The 16,240-nt window shown below is 47.1% G+C and overlaps 1 protein-coding gene across 2 annotated transcripts in view; it reads right to left on the bottom strand.

Annotated features, from left to right (window-relative positions):
• The window catches only part of Rab11fip3 (RAB11 family interacting protein 3), a 78,613-nt gene that overhangs the window by 25,180 nt on the left and 37,193 nt on the right, over window positions 1-16,240 (bottom strand). For both annotated transcript variants that reach the window (XM_060363924.1, XM_060363925.1), the window contains exon 3: window positions 7,499-7,590. In XM_060363924.1, coding sequence (XP_060219907.1) covers window positions 7,499-7,590 — 92 coding nt within the window. The remainder of the gene's footprint in view (window positions 1-7,498; window positions 7,591-16,240) is intronic.

Here is a 16,240-nt window from a genome sequence, read left to right as displayed (position 1 = left end):
TAATCCCAGTGCTCAGGAGGCAGAGGCAGGAGAATCTCTGTGAGTTTGAGGCCAGCCTGGTCTATGAAAGGAAATCCAGGACATCCAGGGCTGCAGAAGAAACCCTGTCTCAAAAATAACCAAATACATAAAGAAAGAAACAAACACACAAAATGTAATAAAGATCAAATTAAGATATTACTATCAACAGTTATTTTGCATGTTTAGACTACTGTTGTTTTTGCTTGTTTGTTTCTCGTGACAGGGTTCCTCTGTGTTCCTCTGTCCTAGAACTTGCTTTATAGAGCAGGCTGACTTAGAGCTCAGAAATCTGCTTCATAACTGCTGGGATTAAAGCGTGTGCCACCCTGCGCAGCCAGGCTACCGATTTGGAATGTGAAGCCAAGGTATATCTTCTAATGCTTATTAGTCAATCCTCCAGCCAGCTGTTACACTTTAATGTCTGTTTGCCCAAACATCTCTCTGTTCTCCCCTTACCGACACAGAACGCAGCGCAGCACCCAACTTGTGACAGGCAGTCAGGATTTAAATAATAATAATGAACTTAAAACTAAGGAAGGATGAAGGAGGGCAGTTTCTACGTATAATTTCAATTTTAATTACAATGATGTTGCAAGTTAGAGTAAGGCTCTGCTACCTCACTGTCAGAAGACTCTGAGGTTAACAATTTGTAAATTGTAAAACTTGCAGTTCTAGCAGGAAAAAGGTGCCCTTTGTCCCCAGGTCTGCTGTTCCAAGGAGTGTGAGGACAACAGCATTCGCTTGAGCCTGCAAGCCTCCCTGAAGACCTGGGCCTCTAAGCTGATGGGAAGCCAGCTCCAACCTTGACCAGCACTAATGGCATGTGACCCAGACACATGACTCAGATCTGGAGCTTCAACCACAAAAGCAGTTATAAACACTCATCATAAGGATCCCAGTAGAAGATACGGATGGGTACTTCTCAGAGCAAGGACAGAGCCAAGACTGCACAGTACTTATGACTCCAAAGGGACAAACTCACCAATATTAATTATCTGAAGAAAGCAGCCAAGCCAAAATCTAACCAAAGCCAGATAATGATGGTACACACATATAATCCCAGCACTTGGGAGACAGAGACAGGCAGTTCTCTATGAGTTCTAGGCCATCCTGGTCTACATAATGAGCCCCACGCTGCCACGGCGATATAGTGAGATCCTCTCTTTCAGGGGGAAGGGACCTCTATAGTCCAGTTCTGTTTTGCCCATGCACCTGCACCTAACAAGGCAGGTGAGCGCTCCATCCTGCAGAAGACAGTTCGGAGGGGCCACAACAGCAGGCAGGGACCAGCATCTGTCAAGGGCCTCGCCTAGAAGACAGGACACAAGACCTAGCACAGACTCCTGATGGTGGTGGTGGTGGGGGGGAGCAACACTCACTTACCCAAGTACCAAAAATACTGTACATTTCCATACACACAAATACATAATCTTAAAAATTAAATCATAGCTAGGCACAGTGGCACACACCTGGAATCCCAGCACTTGGGGAGGCAGAAGCAGGTGGATCTCTGCAAGTTCGAGGCCAGCCTGGTCTACAAAGCAAGTTCAGGACAGTCAAAAAAACAAAACGAAACAAAAAGCCAACCTAGGGTGGTTGTTTATTTTTTGTTTTGTTTTTTAGTTTTTTTTGCCCATTTTTTTGTCTCATATTGTTTTGTTTGTAATATACATATACAGTATATATATATATAATATATAATATACAGTATTCTGCCTGCATGTGTGCCTGCATGCCAGAACAGGGCACCAGATCTCACTGTAGATGGCTGTGAGCTACCATGTGGTTGCTGGGAATTGAACTCAGGACCTTTGGAAGAACAGCCAGTGCTCTTAACCTCTGAGCCGTCTCTCCGGGCCCTTGTTTGTACATTTTTAATCTTACTGATCTTGTGTTTTTACAGGTTTTGTTTTGTCTATGAGTGTGTCTTGTGCTTTTTCATATTTTTATTTTTTAATTTGTGTGTGTATGTGTTTTTTAAAGAGACAAAAAGAAGGTATAAAGTAGGGAGGTAGAGAGAAATAGGAGATGAGATGGGGAGGGGAAACCATGATCAGAATATGTTGTATAAATTTTCAACTAAAAAATTAAAATGTTGCCAGGCAATGGTGTCACCATTAATACCAGCACTGAGGAGGCTCAGGCAGGTGGGTCTCTAAGTTTGAAGCCAGCCTGGTCTACAAAGCAAGTTCTAGAACAGTCAGGGGTACACAGAAAAACACTGTCTCAAAAAGAATAAAGTAACATAAAATAAAACAAAATAACTGGGTGGTGGTGGAGGCACACACCTTTAATCCCAGGATTTGGGAGACAGAGGCAGGTGAATCCCTGAGTTTCAGGCCAGCCTGATCTACAGACCAAGTTCCAGAACAGCCAAAGTTATACAAAGAAGCACTGTTTCAAAAACAAAAAAAAAACAAAAACAAAACAATTCAGGGCCAATAAGGTGGCTCAGATAGCTAAGCATGGTAGTGCATGCTTTTAATTCCACACTGGAGAGGCAAAGACAGGTCTCTGAGTTCTAGGGCTAGACAAGGCTACAGAGTGAGACACTGTCAAAATAAAACAAAAAACAAATGGTGACCCAGAAAAAGCACTTGCCATCAATCCTGATCACCGGAGTTTGATTGATCCCCAGGACTGAAATGGTTGAAAAAGAGAAAGGACTCTCAAAAGCTGCCCCCTGACCTCCACAACTGCTCATTAATGTAGCAATTTTTTGAGGGTGGTAGTTTGAACCAGGGGTTCTTTCTAGAGCCTTGGCTGTCCTAGAGCTCACTCTGTAGACCAGGCTGGCCTCAAAGTCAAAGATCCACCTGCCTCTGCCTCCCCAGTGCTGGGATTACAGGTGTGTGCCACCACCGCCTGGCAAATGTAATTTTTTAAAGCCAACCCTCTAGGACATACATGCCTGGTCCTCACTGCTCCTCCCTGGCCATATACACTCTGGGTTGCCAGCAGAGCCTGGACACTTGTAATAACAATTGTAACAATTTCTCAGTGCAGTTAGCACATTCCCTTCTGGAAAGGAAAAGCTGTCCCAAGCCCGAAGCCTACTCATGGGAGGCCTTGTGATGCTGAGGGTGGTATCCCAGGAAGCAGGCCAAGGAGGGCACCTTCCTTGGGGTTTAAGCAGAGAACTCAGGACAGAATTAACTCTATCAACGCAAGGGCAAAGAGGCAAATTTCGGCATGGCTATCTGATCCCAGAGGGAGGCTGTACGACACGCTCAACTCAAATCTGAAGGGGTGGTCCCTTTCTGCACCACTGTGGAGCAACCGAAGAGCCCCAGGCACACACAGGGGACACACTTGCAGGTATACCTTTATTTACTTCAAAGTCCCGTCCCCAGGCACTTCGGAAAGTACTCAGGCTCCTCTGTGGGATACAGGAAACGGACATGAAGCCCCAGATTGCTCACGGATGTTCTACTAGACGTAAATCGGCAACAAATACAGAAGACCAGGACTGCAAGGCACTGCGAGGACAGCTGCCCAACTCAGATCCTGCCCTGTGCCAGCTCCTGAGACTCAGGTTTCTGCCAGCTGCTGCCGTACAGGGGCCCTGCACAGGTGCTAACGAGCTAAAGAGCAAATCTGTTTTCCCAAGACCCTTCAAAAGAAGCAAAAAATTAAACAACAACAACAACTCACCTTGGAGCACAGTGGCACTTCGGTTCATGACACACAAATTGCAAACAGCACACAGCCTCATCCACTGGGCTACATCTACCAGCCAGTTAGGACTGAGCCATCAACTCTACATTACCAGCTTCTAAATTTTCTATCTATTACCAAGCTAAAGATGAACTCAGGTGCCTTAAAAAACTTTCCAATGTGCCATTACATTCACTAGCCAACAGATCGTCTACATCACCAAGACAGATGAGAACCTTGCTCAGGCTACCAACTATGGCTAACACGGCCCGAAAATTCCCACAGTCCAGGATATGGTTCTTCCAGAAGCCTTTCTCTTCTCGGAAGCAGAATTCGGGCAGAGCGCACTCTCAGATCTCCTTACCCTCAGATGCTGGCCAGCACCTTTACAGGCCTGTTTCTGAGAGCAGGCTCTGGGAAGGGCGTTTTGCTGGAGGCAATCTCCTCATCCTGCGTCCCTGCTCACCGAGTCACTGGCGTCTCTTCACTGTCACCTTTCTGTTTGTTAGCCATGCTGGTGTTCCTGCAAAATCCATGTGCCCATCTAAAGGCACATCACCACCTCAGAAAAAGTTTAACCTGCTCCCAGACACGCTCTACTAAGCCTGCTGCTGCTGGCCAGGTGGGGAGAGGCAAAGTCCGGGAAGCTTCCTTGCTGGCCTTAACAAACAGGCAGGGCACAAAAGACAGCAACTTTGTTGTACACTTTAACCTTCCTGATAACAGCTTGTACAAAAGAGACATTCTCCTCATCCTACTGCTGTGGTCCTTTCTCCTGCTCACAGCAGTGGGAGAGGAGGGAGGCACCCAGAAAGCACAGCCAGGACAATCTGGGACACCCTTATCATTCTGGTTCTGCCTGTTCTCTAGGTGACTGCTCCGCTGCCCCTCCAGAAATCCTGATAAGTGGGCTCTACCCACTGTGGCCTAGCCTCCCTCTGCCTGCTCAACATTCTTCCCATGAGCATTCCTATGAACCTTAATTCAGCTCCCCAACAACTCCCGGCAACATTCTCATGTCATAAGCTAACTGCCCATGGGGTCCCCAGGGAAGTGGTGGTAGGAGCCAGGACACCTACTAGGAGGCCCTGCCAGGGAATGCTTATGAGCAAGTAATGACACATGTACCCTTGCCAGCATGTACTTGAACACACCAAGTTCCATCAGAGTCATCAGCTTAACAGGAACTACCTTCAGCAAGTCAGTAAAACGCTAATCATCTCTAAGTACCAGTGAAGACCCAAATATGGTATCTGGATTTGACCCATAGATTCTCTACTTCAAAAAGCTTTACAGCCTGGAGGTGGTGGCATACATCTTTAGTCTCAGCACTTGGAAGGCAGAGGCAGGTGGCTGAGTTTGAGGCAAGCCTGGTCTACAGAGTGAGTATCAGGATAGCCAGGGATATACAGAGAAACCCTGTCTCAAAAAACGAAACAAAGACCAAACAAACAAACAAAAAGTTGGAAGCTGCGATCTCAGTGCTTGGGAAGCAAGGGCAGGGGGGATCTTCAAGAGTTCAGTCTGGTCTACGTAGCAAGTTTTAGGACAGTGAGGGCTACGTAGAGACCCTATCTCAGAAAACAACCCAACAAAAACGATGTCAAGCATCTTTTTTGTTTGTTGAGACAGAGTCTCACTATGTAGCTCTGGCTGTCCTGGGACTCACTGGCTTCAAAGTCACAGAGATTTCCTTGCCTCTACCTCCCAAGTGTTGGGATTAAAAGAACAAGCAATTACATCTGAAGTGGCTGGCATGTTTATAGTCTTTTTAAAATTATTTGTGTTTTCTAACTGTAGTGGCACATACCAGCACTTGGGAGGCAGAAGCAGGATAATCTCTGGGTTTGAGGCCAGCCTGGTCTACAGAGTGAGTCCAAGACAGTCAGGGCTACACAGAAAACAAACAAACCCAAAAACTGTCTCAAAAGCAAAAGAAAAACAAAACAAAAAAAGTAGTTTTGCCCCCTCTTTTTATTTTATTTTTCATTCAAAAAAAGATTTATGTGTCTGTGTGTGGGAATGTGCTTGAAAGTGCAGGTGCCTGTGGGGTCCGGAAGAGGCACTGAATTCCTGGGGCTAGAGTTACAGGCCGTGATAAACTGCCTGACATGGAGGCAGGGAACTCAAGCCATCTCCCCCGCTCTCTTGTTTTTTGGTTTGTTTGTTTTACAGTTTTTTAAAGATTTATTTATTTACTATGTATACAGATCTCATTCTAGATAGTTATGAACCACCATGTGGTTGCTGGGAATTGAACTCGGGACCTCTGGAAGATCAGCCAGTGTTCTTCACCCCTGAGCCATCTCTCCAGCCCCCCCCAAATGAAACCTTAAAAAAAAATGAAACAGGATTTTTCTGTGTAGCTTTGGCTGTCCTGGACTCACTCTATAGACCAGGCTGGCCTAGAACTCACAGAGATACACCTGCCTCCGTCTTCCAGAGTGCTGGGATTACAGGCATGAGCCACTACACCCAGCTAATCTTTCAAATGTTTTATTTATTTTTTAAATTTTATTATAATTTATTTAATTTTATGTTATGTGCATTAGTGTGAAGGTGTCAGATCCCTTGGAATTGCCATTACAGACAGCTGTGAGCTGCCATGTGGGTGCTGGGAATTGAACTTGGCTCCTTTGAAAGAGCAGAGAGTGCTCTTAACCACTGAGCCATCTCTCTAGCTCCTTTTAAATGTTTTAAAAGTAAGCAAAAAATTAAAAATGTTTCTCCCTGCTGGGTGCATGCCTGAAGTGCCAGTATCCTGGCAGACAGAGGCAGGAGGATCTCTGTGAGTTCAAGGCCAGCCTGGTCTACAAAGAGAGTCCATTACAGCCAAGGTTACACAGAGAAACCCTGTCTCCTGTCTCAAAAAAAAAGTTTCTCCCTTCTGAAATAGAAAATAGAGTTCTAAGAGAGATGGCTCGGTGGGAAAGCGAACTTACTGCCCTTCCACACAATCCAAGCTTGATTCTCAGTACCCATGTGTGGCTCACAACCACCGCCGACTCCTGCTCCAGGGGACCCGATGCCTCTGGCCTCCACAGGCACCTGCGCTCATGTGAAGATGCTTACACACAGACAAACATAATTACAAATAAGCCTTAAAAGAGAAATTAGGATCAGGACAAAAAAAAAAAAAAATCCTCATTAGCTCTCTACCAGCACACCATGGGCTCACATTTCAACATTGGTCTCACTGCATTGCCAGCCAGCATGGACTCCTGGGCCCCAAGTTCCTGTCTCTCAACCACCCTGAGCACCAGGACAACAGCTCCAAGTGTCTTGTGAAGAAAGCCCTGTAGATCAGACACATGACCCCAGATTCGGCTCTCTCCAGGTTGGTAGGTAGTTACAGTGGTCTGCCTTCCTTGGCTGTGACTTTGTCCCTAGCTAGGTGACAAGGAACCCACAGTTACAGAAGAGGAGACATCACACACGCCACAACCCTGGTTTTCCCTGGAAGCAGACGTTAAGGGATATAGGACAGAATGCAGGGTTACGCAGTGTGCCCAAACACAGACAATTATTTTTAGTGTTTTCTGCTCTGCCTCTGCCTGGCAGAAGGTGATAAGCAAGAACACCACAGACCCTAACTGACCACAACCTTTACTCCACAACAAGCCCAAGGGATGACTCTGAACATGTAGAGATTGAGCCCAACCTTGCCAGCGGGAACAGACTGTGGTTTCTGCCACAGTCAAGATCCCTCAGAGCCCACTACCATGTGCACAGGGCAGCTGTGCAGCTGCGGCAGCTCAGGGAGCAGAGACCGCAGTACAGAGGAGGGAGAAGGGGAGTTAGCATTCAGGAAAGCACTTGCCTCGTAGGTGACGAAGTCGTCAAACTCATCGGCACAGGCAGGGGGCTCTTCATCTTGGACAGGCTCCACACTGTACAGCTGGCCATCAGGATCTGTGGAGAGAAGACCCGGCCTCAGCAGGCCACCCAGTGCTGTCCAGGAGGTCCAAGATAGAGGCACAGAGTGCAGCTAGGACTCCTAAGGAAGATGGCGTCTACGGGTGAGATGCCGTGAGACGCATGGAGGGAAGTCACTCCCAACAGAAGGGAGCGAGTGTACCTCAAGCTGAGGATACCGAGGGGGCGGCGGGAGGCACAAGGCCAGATTCCCAGGTAGACAACAGTGCCTGCCAGGGTGCTGTGAAGCTGGTACGTACATAAAATGCTTTTTTTTAATTTTTTTTTTTTTATTAAAGAAGCAAATAACACTGTGAAGAAAAGTGTAAGAAAGCAAATTCTGTAAAAACCTACAGCCCTGAGGAGGGCTCCATACCAACCTGACCCAACATTACCAACATCTTGTCTGACTGAGCAATGCAGTGACCCGGTGTTATGCCCAACAGTTTTATTTTCCCTCTGGTTAACTCTCTTGTATGAGAAAATGTGGGTTTGGATGAGCAAGAAAGTTCAGTGGACAAAGGTGCCGGCCACCAAGCCTGACAAGCTGAGTTTAATCCCTGGAACCCACACCGTCAGAGTTAAAAAAAAACAAGTCCTAAATGGTGTTCTCTGACTTGCACACACATGCCATGACACATATGTGCATACATATGTAGGCATACTCATATATAGCAAAGTGGAAATATTTTAAAGTATGAGGTTGGTTTTAAGGGTTTTAAATTTTTCTTTATTTCTGAGACAGGGTCTCACTATGTAGCCCTGGCTGCCCTGGAACTTGCTCTGTAGACCAGGCTGTCCTGGAACTCAGAGATCCATCTACCACCTCTGCCTTGTGAGTGCTAGAATGAAGGGGATAGGACAGCATGCCCAGACCTGTTTTTTATTATTTATGTGTATCCGTATGAGTGTGGGTGCCCAGAGGCCAGAAAAGCAGATTAGATTCTCCCACAAAAAAGTATCCCTACACCATATTTGTCGCTGGTGCCCTCAGAAGCCAGAGGAGGGCATCAGATCCTCTGGAACTGGAGCTACAGGTGGCTATGAGGTGCCACATAGGTGGTGAGAATCGAATCCAGGTCCTCTGCAAGAGCACCTACTCTCTTAGCTGTTGAGATCTCTCTCCAGCACCTAAGAAAGTAAATCTTAAAGGAGCACCAACTTCCTAACTCAATGACCGAGACATCTTCGACACTTCAGAACACTTGCCTCTCCCACTGTGGAAAGAGGTGCCAACATTCCATGGTCTCCAAGATGCTCAGAGGCACATGGCAGGCGATACAGAAGGACACCTAAACCTATGTTCCACTGCTATGTGCTTTCTTACCGGAAGTACACTGACTTACAGCGTGGTTACTTAGCCAATACCTTTAGCACACTCAATCTTACATCAGCGCTTTTTAAACAAGTTCAGTCAGGCTGGATAAAGGTGCTTGCTACGCTGCATGGGGAGTTGAACTCATGGGCTTAAATTTCCACAATCTATGGAAAACCAGGCATGGTATCACACATCTGTAACCCCGGTTCTCCAACGGTAGGATGGGGATGGAGACAGGAGAATCCTACAAAGCTTGTGGGCCAATGAGCCTGTGCACACAGCTGCAGAACAAGGGACCTGTCTCAAACAAGGTAGAAGGTAGGGACTGACCCGAGGTTGCCCCTCTGGCTTCCACACACAAACTCGCACGAATACAGGCATGCACACGCACTCGCGAGCGCGCGTGCACACACACACACACACACACACACACACACACACACGTAAACACTCACACATAAAAGTTTTTAAAAATAGTAATAAAATAATTTTTAAAAGCATAGTCCCATTTTTTTTTTTCCTTTCCTTTTTGAAGCAAGGTCCCCTGAAAACCAGGCTGGCTTTAAATCAGCCATGTTGCTGCCTGGGTCCATCCTCAAGTACTTATTTTAAAAGTATAAACCACACCCAGTTCGTGCAGTCATATCTCAAGGACCAAGTGGTACAGCAACTCTCCCCAGACCCTCCTGGAAGAAATGCTTAGGAATGGTCAGCAATGGCTTCCTCTAAATGGGCCACAAAAGACCAGAGAAGGTTCATGATTTGATCTAGACCAAGGAAGAAAAATACAACCATAAAACCTCAACGGGTTCTGAGAGTCTGTCACTATCAGACCTGGGTAGCTGAGGACAGGACACACTGGAGAAGCAACAGCAAGTGTCCACAGGCCCTCATCACAAAGCATCAGAGCACACTACAGATGTGAAGGCAGTGTGCAAGGACGCTCATGCTGTGAAACACTGTCCTCCGAGCACAACAGCCATTATAATCTCAGAGCAGCTATGATTACTCTCAAGAGACCCTTATGCTGCCCGCCCCGCAGAGGAGATGGGAAGGTCCTTCGACCCTCACTGAGATTCTGGCCACATCAATTTATACAGTAAATACATGTTGCTTTCTTCTGTAGCTTTTAAGAATTGTTGGGGCTGGGCATGCTGGTACATTTCCATAATCCCAGGACTCAGGAGTCAGAGGTAGGTGGGTCTCTGTTAACTGGAAGCCAGACTACTTTACATAGTGAATTCCAGGAGCCAAGGCTACCCAGAGAAACCCTGTCTTGAAAAACAAAATAAACAAACAAAAAAAGATCTGTGGCGCTTGGGGCTGGGGAGATGGCTCAGCAGTTAAGACCACTGGCTGTACTTCCAGAGGAACTGGGTTCAATCCTCAGCATCCACACGGCAGCTCGCAACCATCTGTAACTCCTTCTGGACCTCATGGATACCAGGTGTGTGTGTGGTACAGACATACACACAAACAAAACCCAGAACACATAAAACAAATTTCAGATGTTTAAGAAGAATGGTGTGTCTTCTGCATGGCTGAACATACGGGCCGCAGGACGTGGAAGGGTGAGAGGTCTCCAGCCCAGCATCATGCAGGCTATCAGGCAACCTGGCCTCTGCCACCTCAAGCTGTGTCCCTTCGTCATCTGGTCCAGGAAAGCTCCAGCAAAGCCACATAGGACACGGCTATGTAGCCTTGGCTGTCCTGGACTCGCTGTGTAGACCAGGCTGGCCTTGAACTCACAGTGATCCACCTGCCTCTGCCTCCCTGGGTGCTGGGATTAAAGGCGTGTGCCACCACAACTGGCTAAGGCTGAAACTTTTCTGGCAAGTTTTCCCACTGCCATGTTGACAAGTTTGCTTGAGCCTCCAAAACTGAAATTAGGAACCTAAAACTCTGAAAACCCACCAAGCATGGTAGATCCATGCATGTGTCTGCAGCCTGCGTATGCAATCCATCTAAGAGCGCCAACCCATATGGCATCCACAGAGGGAGACGTCAACGTGGCTGGCATGTTTAGAGTCTTTTTAAAATTATTCCTGCCTTCTTTTTTTTTTTTCCTTTTGGAGGAATAAGTTTATTAAATATAAGCACAGGAATAAATAGAGAACAAGGGTGTGCAAAAATCATCACATTTGGTGCTCGAAACGTACAGCAGAAATTGACCGGGCCCTATTAAGGCAGACATAGAGTCACGTCATGTCATCCCTGTGTCGTTCCCCCCCCCCCCCCGCACGCACACATACACCCAGAGTTCCAAGCAGAGCAGAATCCTCTCAAGGACTATGAGAGGTCTCCAAGTAAAAGAACAAATGGCAACAGAGAGAGATGACATCACTGAATTGAATTCAGTCGGAACAGTTTCTGCATCCAGCAGAAACTGACTGGGAAGGTCGGGCATCAGCTGGAACTGAGCTTCCCGTAGCTGACCACTGTGGGCATGTTCCCACTGTGGAAACGTCTATGCCATGGGACGAACAACTGTCACCTTGGTTGGAAATGGTTCGCTTCTAGCTGTGCTCAATGGCACTGCTTTACCCTTGGGCTGTTTTGTCTCTGTGCCACACAGTTAGTGAGGCCAACTCCAGGCAAAGGACCTTGGAGGATACTTTGGGACAAACAGCTTTGGGTCTCTCTAGCTGACTGAGAAGGCTGAACGTGTCTCAGCCATATTTCCCATTAGCAAAGAGGGACACAGGGGCTTCAGCTCCACATAATAGCTCAGGACAGGAGCTCAAACATGATGCAGAGGCTATGGAGGGATGCTGCTTACTGGCTTGCTCCCCATGGCTTCCTCCTATTTATGTTTTCTAACCGTGGTGGCACATCTCAGCACGTGGAGGCAGAGGCAGGATGATCTCTGGGTTTGAGGCCAGCCTGGTCTACAGAGTGAGTCCAGGACAGCCAGGACTGCACAGAAAAAAAAAAAACAAAAAAACAAAAACAAACAAAACAAAAAAATGGTTTTGCCCCCTCTTTTTATTTTATTTTTCATTCAAAAAAAGATTTATGTGTCTGTGTGTAGGAATGTGCTTGAAAGTGCAGGTGCCTGTGGGGTCCGGAAGAGGCACTGAATTCCTGGGGCTAGAGTTACAGGCCGTGATAAACTGCCTGAAATGGAAGCAGGGAACTCAAGCTCTCTGTTTTTTTGTTTGTTTGTTTTACAGTTTTTTTTTTTAAGATTTATTTATTTACTATGTATACAGACCTCATTCTAGATGGTTGTGAGCTACCACGTGGTTGCTGGGAATTGAACTCAGGACCTCTGGAAGGGCAGCCAATGAGCCATCTCCCCAGGCACCTGGGTTGTTTTTCTTTTTTCTTTCTTTCTTTCTTTCTTTCTTTCTTTCTTTCTTTCTTTCTTTCTTTCTTTCTTTCTTTTGTGATGTTTGTTTGTTTGTTTGTTTGTTTATGTGTATGGGTGTTTGCCTGCAAGTATATCAGCATGCATCACCTGCATGCCTGATGCCCACAGAGACCAGAAGAGGATGTTGCTGGATCATCTGGGCCCGCCCCACGGGTGCTGGGAACTGAACCCGGGTCCACTAGAAGGGTAGGCAGTGCTCTTAACCTCTATGCCATTTTTCCAGCCCCTCTTTTTTACTCTGCGACAGGGTCTCACTAAGTTGTCCAGGCAGGCCTTAAACTTGAGATCGTCCTGCCTAAGTCTCCTTATGTGGAATTTTTTTGTTTTGAGACATGGTGTCACTATGTAGCTCTGGCTGCCTTAGAACTTGATATGTAGACCAGGCTGGCCTTGAACTTACAGAGATGCACATGTCTGTGCCTCCGGGGTGCTGGGCTTAAAGGTGTGCACACCACAGCTAGCTGTTAAGTGGAAATTTTTAATGTGCATTTATCTTGTCCTTCCAGATCTAGGGGTGCATGCGCCATGGCCTATTTGTAACAGTTCCCTGTCTCATTCTATTCCTGGAATAGTGCTTGTGGCTGTGACAGCAGGCGTCTTGCACTTCCCTGTAAACTGGGTCAATATATTGTGTGGTTTACTATGCCGCTCCCCAGTGTGGCATGAGGCTGACGGGCAATACGGGCTGTCTTAGCTGCATCTGTATATTTCAGTAAGACCTGACGTGAACGTCACTGGAAACGCACAACTTCCTTTATTCTAAATGCTACGAAATAATTCAAAACCCTCTCTACTTCATGTTTTAGTCTAGTCTCACTGGGTCTTCCTAATCAAATGTAAATGAAACCCCAAAATTACAGAGGCAGAAAAGCAAAGCCACTGCCCTAGTCAGCAGGTGCACTGGGCATTTCCCTCGATGTCCTGGCAGAACGGCTGAGGCAGAGGACTGTTACTCTGAGCACTCTCCATGGCTTAGGCTAGAGTAGAATCATAAGGCTCACTCGCTCTATCGCAGAAAAGGCCGAGTCCTCCCACTACACCACTAGAGAGATGATATCTCCATTGCTCATTCCTCCACCTTCTGATCCCAGCTCCCCTGCAAACATACCAGGCACAGCCCCCACACACACCCTCTGCCTGGTGCAACCCCACAGCCCCTAGTCTCCCACCTTATCATCTGTCTGTTTCCCACTAGAAATCCAGCACCAAAGGCAAAAAAAAATCTGTTCTAGTCTCCAAACACTTCTCACAGGCCTGCCTCATCTAACCTTATCTCTGCAGCAACCTACGGCTCACCCCCACTAAGAAGGCCCATCCCATCCTCCAGGTCCAGGGTCTGGTCTGTACAAGTGAAACTCAAAGCAGTGCCCTCCTAAAGGGGCATCAGACTGAGACCCTGAAGTATCCAAACTACTTCTAACAACTAGCTGGGAGATTTATATTTCTAATTAAGTTAATGTAAAAATATTAATGAAAAAGAATGGAAAAATGATTAGATTAAAAAAAAACAAACCCCAGGCCAGGTGCAGTGGTGCATGCCTTTAATCTCAGCATGGGGGAGTGGGGCATGGAGGCAGGTGGATCTCATGAGTTCGAGGCCAGCCTGGTGTACAGATCAAGATCCAGGACAGCCAGGGCTACACAGAGAAACCCTGTCTCAAAAAAAAAAAAAAAAAAAAAAAAGAGAGTGGTGGGCCTACAGTTATACTATATCTATCTGCTTCAACTCTACAAAGTAATGTTTTCAGAGGTGGGTTTGCCATACCTGTCATCTGACCTCTTGGAGGCTAAAGTGGAATTGCTGTGAGTTCACAGCCACCACGGGCTACACGGTGAATAACCAAGGCCCTGTCTCAAGTGAAACAGCCCAGGTGGGAATGGTGAAGCTCAGCTGTAATTCTAGTACTCTGTCTAGACAGAGACAGAAGGATCAAAAATGTAGCATCATACTTAGCTACATAGCAAGTCTGAGGTCAATCTGGGCTACATTGGTCTCAAAACCAACCAACCTAAGGCTGGGCGTGCTGGGACACACACTAATTCTACCATTCAGGAAGTAGGGCAGGTGGATCTCTGTGAATTCGAGGCAAGACTGGTCTACACAGCAAGTTTCAGGCCAGCCAGGGCTAGGTAGTGAGACCCTGTCTCAAAACCAAAACAAAAAAAATTACATGAAAAGAAAGCCAAACCAATAACAAAACAGAACCCCAGGAAAATGGACAGGAACAGCTCCAGGGTAGACAGGGTTTGGGTATACCAGGGGGAATCCACCAAAAGGCAGGCCAGGAAATGGCTCCTCACAGAAGGCGGCAGAAGAGAGTGGGCTGCGTAGAGACAGGAGAAGTTGTTAGCTTCACTGAGACCAGCTTGTCCCCTTCTCAGACACAGGCCAGGAAGTGCCTCCCTTGTGGAAAGGACAGGAGGCACTACCGCGGCTACAGATCATCCCAAGAAGGCATGGGCACACAAGACGTTCACGAATGAGTCCCATCTGGCACACTGGGGTAGAACTGGGGTAACAAGACATTTTCAGACACTTGTCATCAGAGATTAAAAACATCTACATGTTCCTTTGGTCATTACACCAACACCCACCTAAATCAGAAGGCAGCCACAGGCACCATCTAGCAAGCCCTCCTACAGACAGACAAGGCGATGACCTTGAAGAGCACAGAAGGCCAGAGAATGGGACTTTCTAAGTTAAGATACAAGGACACCCCACAGCAAAGAGCTCACCACTGCACATTAACTCGAGTCCAGCAGGACATACTAACTAGCAGCCATGGAGAAATCTTCTCACACAGGCATCTCTTGCTACATAGATTCTTCCTACCTACCCACAGTGCCAGCTGCTCCTCCAGCAGTCGACTACCCAAACCTGAGTAAACCAATCGGCCCACCCTGACTCACTCTGACAGGGCATGGAGAGCACCCCCGGTTGAGAGAGTACCAACAACACACCTCCCTCCCACCTGTGGTGACAGGAGGATACCGCTGAGATGGTGCAAAGCCGACACCACTGCCTGGCAGGCGGACCAGAGAGCCGTGATCAGCTCAGTGCTCTGTGCTCTGTGGTTCCAAAGGAAACGGGACATTACTTACGATGGCTATAATGAGCAAAGAACTGCCCGTTTTCAACAAAACATTCAGAGTGACAGCTGTTACATGTTTTGTGTGAACTTATCACATGTGCCCATGGCTAGATGAACCATGTGAAAGGCTGACGGTGATAAGCAACCTAACCACGCTTGCCTCTAAGCCTGCTGTCTCACTTCCCACCACATTTCCAAATATACTTCCCATGAGTTTCAGGGTATAGGGGGTGGGGGGTAATCTTTGAGGCAGAGTCACACACTGTAACCCACTATGAAGAACTCACTATACAGACCAGGCTAGACTCAAGCTCTTGGCAATCCTCCTGCCTCAGCCTCCCAAATACTCAGATTATAGGCAGGTATCACCATTCCTGGTTTAAGACAAGATTTTAATATACTTAAATATCAAGGTATCACTGACAAGTAAAGAAATCATGAAGGACTGAACTCTAGGGGCTCTGGTGCCCTCTTCTGGCCTGCACAGGTACCTGAAACCACAGACACACACCCACATTCATACACACATAAATACATACAACTGGAAAAAAAAAACAAAACCTTAAAATCTAACTACTTGCAATCTATCACTTACAGATCAGGCTAACAGTCGACACAAAGGGCTCAGTCTGGGGACCATGCATTTTTCCTAGCTGTTCTCTACCTCATCTATCTCAGGAAATTCACCTCACCCCCTACAAGGCCCCTGTGCTCAGCTTTGTTCACTCACTTGCCACCTCTCCCACGTCCTCTTCACTGTGAAAGTGACTGGACCATCAATATGGCCGGCCCTCTGTCCTGGTCCATTCCCCAGCACACAGCCTGGCTCTCTGTCGAGTGCTGTCCCTCACCCAGTAATCAAGC

Source organism: Meriones unguiculatus, chromosome 11 (genome assembly GCF_030254825.1).
Source record: "Meriones unguiculatus strain TT.TT164.6M chromosome 11, Bangor_MerUng_6.1, whole genome shotgun sequence".
NCBI classification, from domain to species: domain Eukaryota; kingdom Metazoa; phylum Chordata; class Mammalia; order Rodentia; family Muridae; genus Meriones; species Meriones unguiculatus.
Note: the sequence above shows the minus strand (reverse complement) of the source record. Positions and strands in the feature narration are given on the sequence as shown.